The sequence below is a fragment of the Phalaenopsis equestris genome, unplaced genomic scaffold (assembly GCF_001263595.1).
Source record: "Phalaenopsis equestris unplaced genomic scaffold, ASM126359v1 Scaffold218634, whole genome shotgun sequence".
NCBI lineage: Eukaryota > Viridiplantae > Streptophyta > Magnoliopsida > Asparagales > Orchidaceae > Phalaenopsis > Phalaenopsis equestris.
In genome coordinates, this window is record NW_018237061.1 from 380 (window position 1) to 8,514 (window position 8,135).

At 32.8% G+C, this 8,135-nt stretch overlaps 1 protein-coding gene across 1 annotated transcript; it reads left to right on the top strand.

Annotated features, from left to right (window-relative positions):
- Positions 1-28: 28 nt before the first annotated feature.
- Positions 29-7,988, top strand: LOC110037310 (GATA transcription factor 18-like). Its single transcript, XM_020741921.1, has 4 exons — positions 29-359; positions 6,586-6,672; positions 7,003-7,139; positions 7,258-7,988. Exons 1-4 carry the CDS (start codon positions 159-161, stop codon positions 7,289-7,291), a joined length of 459 nt encoding a protein of 152 aa, XP_020597580.1. The 5' UTR covers positions 29-158; the 3' UTR covers positions 7,292-7,988.
- Positions 7,989-8,135: the final 147 nt, after the last annotated feature.

Genomic DNA, 8,135 nt, shown 5'->3' on the forward strand with positions numbered 1-8,135 from the left:
TTGGAAGCGGTCCCCACCCATTACTCATCAGACAAAAAGATCCTCCGCCGTTCCTTTTCGGCGAGCGAAACCAGCGGCCGTGATCGCATCATCACTATTCGGCGCTAGGGTTTCGGCCGTTCCCATCACCGCCGTCCTCTTCTACCGCAGGAATCGACATGTCAGCTTCCTTCGCCGGCGATCCTCCGAACCATGGCGGAGATGCTCCCGTTCAGTTGGACGATGGCGTTCCGGGCGATCAGGAGGGGGAGCAAGAAGCAGCTGATGCGGCGATGCAGCTTGTGGGCTCGAACCCTAATCAGCTCACGCTGTTGTTTCAGGGGGAGGTCTATGTTTTTGACTCGGTGACGCCGGAAAAGGTAATGTTTGCCGAAGATTTCTGTTGATTATGCTTGTTTTTTTGCATACATTAGAGAACTTAACTGATACTTGATGCATGCTTCGTTAATTTCGTTGTTAGTTTTGATGGCGAACAAGTTGGATTTGTAGTATGATAAATTATGTAGGTTTATAATTAAAATTCACACCTTCGTGCTGTTCTTGCCATTTATTTTGCTCATAGCCATCGGCACATTTTGTCGACACCGAAAAAGCTACCACCTTTTCCCTCAGGTTCCAACGAAATTGGACAGTCTTTTGTTTGAGTTGGGGCAGGATTTGTTTTTTTTTAATAGTTTTATTGTTAAGAAGATGGAAATAAGATTTTAGTGCAATGGTATCAGGTTATAAATGTGATGTGTAGATTATGATTAGATTAACATGTTTTTATGTGCTGTAGTTTATATGTAACTAGTGAGTATTATGACTAGATAAGAGTCTTCAGGAGTTTTGTAATTTTATAAATTGCCTTTGTTTTGAGACATTAGGATATGATGAATGAAATGAATTGAGCCTTCATTCTCTGAGTTCTTGGCCAATTTCTCTCCCTCAATCAAGTTTTAGAGTCTAAGAGTTATCTACATCTAAGAATCTGATATTTATCTCTCACCCAACCAACAATGAGAATCAATGATGCTCTTAGTGAGAGTTGACCTCATTGGTGGTTATTGCAATAAATGGTAGATTTGAGGTTGTTAGCAACTTTAAAATTGATGTGGAAAAGAAGAGATCAGAAAACATAGAGAGAAGTTTTTTTTATTTCATTTATTGTTTTCTTAATACTCCCAATAAAGTGTATTTATAGAATTACATGAACTCCTAAAGGCACGTTAGCTATAAATTAAATCCGTACACCAATCAAACTATCTATAATTACTTGACAATAAATCCCATTAATCAATTACCAAGCTCTTTAAATTGAGGTTATTCTTCATGGTCAATTAAGTAAACAGAAGAATTGGACGGTGGTGAGCAAATTTGGGTTTTTGTAATTGGATCTAAGCTTCGATGGTGAGATGATCTCATTACCGCGAATGCAATAAATAGTAGATTTAAGGATGTTAATAACTCCAAAATTGAGTGGAGAACTAAATGAATTAAAAAATACTTAGAGGAGCTATTTCATTTCATGTGTTTGCTTTTTCTAATACTCTGAATAGAGAGTATTTATAGAATTACAAGGAGTCTGAAGATCACATTAGCTATTCATTAAACTCCCTAAAGTTCTAGCTCCAAAAGTCCTTATGTTGAATGCCAAACTTTAGGTTTTCACTCTGATAATGAGTTGACTTAGACTTAGAGGTGTGGATCTAATGCATTTAATTATCGTGGCTGGTGATTAAGGATGTTTGGTAGACTTCTAGAAGTGGGAGAATTTTATGTGGGGTTTAGGCTAAGAGAAAAGGTCGGCTAAGGACTTAGTTCCAGCCAGCTTTAGGACTGCTCTTTAAGGTTTTACCTTTAGGGTTATGACATGGAGGGGGGTTTTAGGCATGTATTCTCTTGGAAGTTTTAGGGAAAGTTTTGCATATGTGATATGATATATTTGGAGGTAATCTAATAGGCATAAGGGTGTTTAGTGTTGCTTATGGCAGGACTAGTTTAATGTTTAATTTGGATTGATTTGGCTAGTCTTGAAATATGTGATTAAGGAATGACTTGATGGTGTCTTTAAAGGTTGGGAGGATTAGAACGATTTAAGGAATCAGTGGATATCTATGAAGCACGAACACAAACACGATACCAGGACACACTATAATTTCAAAAATAGGACACCACATGTCATGGACACATTTTTATATTTAATTAATTATTAATATAAAAATATATTTTTTCATTATTCTTTATTAAAAATATCACAACATAAATTATGTAAGAATAAAATTAAACTTACCAAATTTGCACTTCCTCAAAATTTTCTAATATTGGATGAATCTCTCATGGCCTTTGATCTTGATATTTTGATGGGGCTATAATAATTCTCTGCTTGACGTTCTGCATCAATAGGGGTAGTTCATGCTTCATAATCTTATTCTCCTTGTTCCTTCTTGGTCCTCTCTTTGCTCCCAAGTTTCATACTCTACTTATCGTTAATAAATAAATATATATGTGCTCTAATTTGAGACGGAGTTTTGGTACATTTAGAAAGAAATATTTGTGGAATATCTTATCTGGGCAATACCTTTTTATCTCATCATAAATATAAATATTCCAATTTACAAGCACTTGTTCTCAATTTTTAAGGCATGATCTAGTCTTGAAATATGTGATTAAGGAATGACTTGATGGTGTCTTTAAAGGCTGGGAGGATTAGGACAATTTAAGGAATCAGTGGATATCTATGAAGCACGAACACAAACACGATACGATGACACAATATAATTTAAAAAATAGGACACCACATGTCATGGACACAACTTTATATTTAATTAATTATTAATATAAAAATATATTTTTTCATTATTCTTTATTAAAAATATCACAACATAAATTATGTAAGAATAAAATTAAACTTACCAAATTTGCACTTCCTCAAAATTTTCTAATATTGGATGAATCTCTCATGGCCTTTGATCTTGATATTTTGATGGGGCTATAATAATTCTCTGCTTGACGTTCTGCATCAATAGGGGTAGTTCATGCTTCATAATCTTATTCTCCTTGTTCCTTCTTGGTCCTCTCTTTGCTCCCAAGTTTCATACTCTACTTATCGTTAATAAATAAATATATATGTGCTCTAATTTGAGACGGAGTTTTGGTACATTTAGAAAGAAATATTTGTGGAATATCTTATCTGGGCAATACCTTTTTATCTCATCATAAATATAAATATTCCAATTTACAAGCACTTGTTCTCAATTTTTAAGGCATGATAATATTCTCTCAACAACATCATTCTCAGGTGAAAAGGTTCTCAATAAAAGTTACCTTCACAATGTTTATTACATGTACAGTTGGCTTTGTGGGAGTTGATGGGTTTCCAAATGTTATGTAATACCTACCAGTGGAGTTCCTTAAAGGATGTGTGGTTTTGATTGTGGATAATAGCACAAGTTAAATGTTTGAATTTAATGATCAATTTCTAAAAGTCAAACTTTATTTTTGTATTTTTAAGAATCATATTAGGCTTTCTCGAACATTATCTACTAATGTAGAGATGAAAAATCTTATTATAGAATTTCTTAAGCATGCAATTTTTCATCTTTTGATGGAAAAAACATTCCAATTTTCTATCTTGTGTGCATGTTTGTGCGGTACAATTGCGACCATCTAATTTTCGGGAATCTCTTAGTACTGGTAAGAGGCGCCTTGAATTTTTTTCTCTTTGTTGAACACTTTTTATTTTTGTTTCCCCTAATTTCTTTTAAATATCTTGTCATTGACCTGCTTGAGTTTTTTATTTCATTCAACTTTGATCAGCTAGAATTTTAATTGTTAAAACATCAAGTTGCTATTTGATTTTTTTTGTGATTTGAGCTTATCATTGATTTTTTTGGATTTATTTAATCATTTCATTATCTTTTGTATTAAAATTCTCACATTTCTAGATTTCTTGCATCATTCTACTTGTATTAGGAACTCTAAAAGTCTAAATTCTTAATCAAATTGCATCAATGTCAATAATGTTAGCTTTGTAGTACACAAAATCTTGTCGGTCTGTCATTGGAGTTTTCACTTAAGTTTTGTTCATGCCATTGGTTTTGCTACCATGGTAGGCACGATGAATGGAATGTGCAGGATAGTGTTGAAAGATATCGACATTTTTGAAACAGGTTAGTGCTTTTTTTTAAAATTAGTGAATTGGTTTTCATAAGCACTCAAAATAAGTTTTAGGTGTTTTGTATTCTTTTAAAATATATTTATTTTTTCAACCCAAATCTCGACGTTGGCGAGAGGTTCTTGAGCTCTCTTCTTTGCCCAGGGCTTGTAAACTGGGCAATCATATTCAAGATTTGAGGGAATAGAAGATGGAGACAAGTTGATGAAAATTGATGACCGAGGATACAAAAGTCAAAGATGAGACAACGGAAAAGGAATGCCAAGCTTCATCCCAGTCTCTTTCACCAAACTCCTGATTCGATTCTTTGGTGTCAGCAACATGACGATAGTCAGCGATGGCGTTGTTTAGTGAGGATATTTTGGTAATGACAATGAGACTCATGACCTTCGCAAAGCTCACTGTTCGCCTCAATTTCTCTTTTAGCTATCCGGGACAGAGTGGAAACATATCTTTAAACAGAATAAATAGGGATAACTAATATATTTTATTAAACGTAGAATTCGAACAAAATAAAAGTAAAACACAATGAATTCAAAAATAAAATAATAAAATAAAAATGTGATGCAGTTTGATTTTATCTGCATCTTTATAAACACATAGTTACAGAATTTTGCTGTACAAATGGCAAAAACCTATTATTTAAATGAAATGGTGTGCCAAACTTATAACAGTTCTTTGCTTTATCCGCAACTATTTCATTTTCTCTTTACTACCAAAGATGAAGCCCATAATGAAAACTGCATTTTGACATGCAATAAAGATTGCACATTTAAAATGCAGCATCTTACTCAACTTGTTGCATTACGAAAAACAATTGCATTATTTCTTAATATTTCTCTTGAAAAAGACAGTTATTTACCATTGTAGCCATTGAACAGTTTGGGTTTGAGGTTAATAGTTCAGCAAATTCAGTCGGTTGGTTAACTACTTCAATGCAAGCGTGATTTCTTACATTAATTTATTGCTTATGTAAATAGAATAAGCAGGGAGGAACAATGATAATGATACTTTACTAAGATTGGAGATGGTGGATGTCTATTGTCTAGACATTTTCTTACTTTTATTTTATGATTTAGGCCAATTAAGATAGGAATAAGAGTGGAAGAAATGGTTTGTGGTGATGAGAATGGCTGTGCATGGATTGAGCATCACAATGAAATGTTTAGGAAATAACAAATCAACAAAAGAGGTGAGGAGGATGGTGGCCAAGAGATTTAGTACCTTCAGAAGTGGAAGCTATTCTGTTTATTAGAATTGTTTGATTTCTATTTGTACTAACTTAGGTCAAGAAACCAAAAAAAGAATAATGGAAAGTTTTTTTGGAAGTGGGCAATTCAGTTATGAAACTTTCTTCAAGCTGTGTTTTTTTAATTTATTTATTATATGCTAAAAAATTTTAACTAATCTATAATTCCATGCTTTTGACTCTTTCATATTTTTTTCCTTTTAAAGAAAAAGAAGCCATTCCAATGTTTATTTCTCGAACGATGTTAATAAAATCTTACACTCAAATTTGTGTATCCTCCTTTTCTTGCATTATGAAGTAGCAAATTTGTCTTTTCATGATTGTTCTTTTACATTTTTCTTGTTTATTTGTGATTGTTCTCTTGTTTGTTTTTTGAGTTGCACTATGTATGTATAATCTTTGAAAATTTGAATTAAGTGTAGCAGGGGGCAATAGTTGTAACTGGTGAGGCGTTTTTAAAAATCAACCAGATCGATTATAAAGATAGTATACAAAGTTTGATTTAAGTAATGAGTTTCAAGTTGCATCGTGCTATTCTTTTATTCGACTAACAAAAAAAGTTAAATTTTTAAGAACCCTTTGAAGGGAATGTGTTACATCAGTAATTTTACAAATAAAGCTTCTATAAAACATATTACAAAAGATGTATCTTTTATGTTTTTTTTAGCACTTCGTACCATGGCTCTCCCTCATAAGATTCTGGCCTCATCGCTCTGGTGATGCATTTTGCCCATTAAGTATGTGTTGCTTTTTTTTTTTTTTTTCAATTTTTTCTCTGTAACAATGTTAATGCATTTCGCCTAATGAGTTATGAAGTCATCCAAAGTATGACAAGTAACATGGTTACTCAGTGACTTTTTATGTCTCAAAATGCCAAAGATCTATGTAATGATCTGAACATATATTTTTCATTTTCCTGGCAACCATTGATGGTACCAACTAGGTTATCTTCTCTCTATATCCATGAGAAAGATATATTGGTATTGCGAAGACTGCAGACATTGCTTATTCATGATATTCCTATAAATAAAGGTCAAGTCATTGCGTTATTTGGCTAAGTTTTTTAACTCTTTCATGCAAAAAATCTCTGAAAATCTGTTTGGTTTTGCAGGTGTACTTAATATAATGCTCTTAGTTGTGATCATTCTAGTATTCTTATATACGGTGTTTTGTACCGCAGGTGCAAGCTGTATTGTTACTATTGGGAGGGTGTGAAGTGCCTACTAGCATATCTAGTTCAGCATTTGCCTGCAACCAGGATGATAGGGTATGCCTAAAAATTTAAGGGGCATTTACATACATAGCACTCAATTCTTATGTTTTTACATATCTAACACTTAAATTTATCTTTTTACATTTCTGCCACCCGAATTTTTCATATCACTTAAAGAGCATCACTATTCTAACTTTTAAAAGTGAAATACATCTTTTAAAGCATAGGTAAGTTGGCATATATGTAAAAATTTGAGTTTAGGTGTTAGATATATAAATACATAAGAAATGAGTGGTATGCATGTAAATCTTTCAAAATTTTAAATGCTTCATCAGGTTACAAACCAGAAATTGTATTGATATTTTTCTTTTTGTTTGTAACCAGGGAATGGATGATATATTAAGGAGAACTAATATACCAGCAAAACGGTTAGCTTCTCTTATTAGGTTCCGTGAAAAGCGTAAGGAACGATGTTTTGACAAGAAAATTCGATATGATGTTAGAAAAGAGGTTGCTCTCAGGTATGGGAGGTTGCGTTTTTCATAAAATCCCTAGCTTTTCTAATTACTTGGAAACTAAGATTGAGTTTTAAAGGCACTATTTTGACATTTTAACCCATTATGTTTCTGGAAATGTCAGACCTCTGGCTTTGGAACCATCTAGGTTTTGTTAGCGGTGACGTGAATGAGAATGAAGGGGCGACTTGAGCATAACTTTTTCCTAAACGACATGTAAATTTGATGTTACTTCTGCTCTGAACTTGTTTATGTGTTTTCTAATATCAATTTAGAAGGGATGTGATTCAATTTTCCTGATAAAAGCTATTTTGTTAAAACAATCCATTGGAATGTTTTTATTTTTAAATTTTTTGTCATCATTCATGATGCCTAAGATAAAAATTTATGCAGGGAAATAATTAGTTATTGGCAAGCATTTGTTCACGTGTCTTCTTTCGGTGGCCCATTTTCTAACTTGTGTTGTAGTAGTTATTTTCAGTCTATCCTTTATTATTTATACCCCACATCCATCTTAATATTCTCATTTTTTTCATACTCAATTAACCACCCAACTTTTGAATTCATACAATATCATCAGTTTAATTGTACTTTTATAAAAATTATCGATTTAGTCACCAAGATATCCTCTTATCACTTATTCGTCTTAAGCTACTTCTCCATTCTAATAATGCGGCCTTAAGCATTAAGCAAACTTATAGCCATATAGTCCTCTACTTATGCCAAATTCATCGTGGCAAGACTGCAACATTGTTTTCATTTTGGAATTAAGATTGGATGTGGATATAATTTCATATTAGTGGCAATCAATAAATTTTTATTATATACATTTTGTTCCCTATTTTAAGACTGCTAATGCCTTTTTATGTGACCAAGTTATTTTTATATGAAATTATTCGTCTACAGGATCTCCCCATTTTTATTTTATTGAAAATGTAAGCTTTGTTAGCTGAAGTATTTATATAACTTTTACCTTCAGAAAGATTGACTGGCAAAAATTGT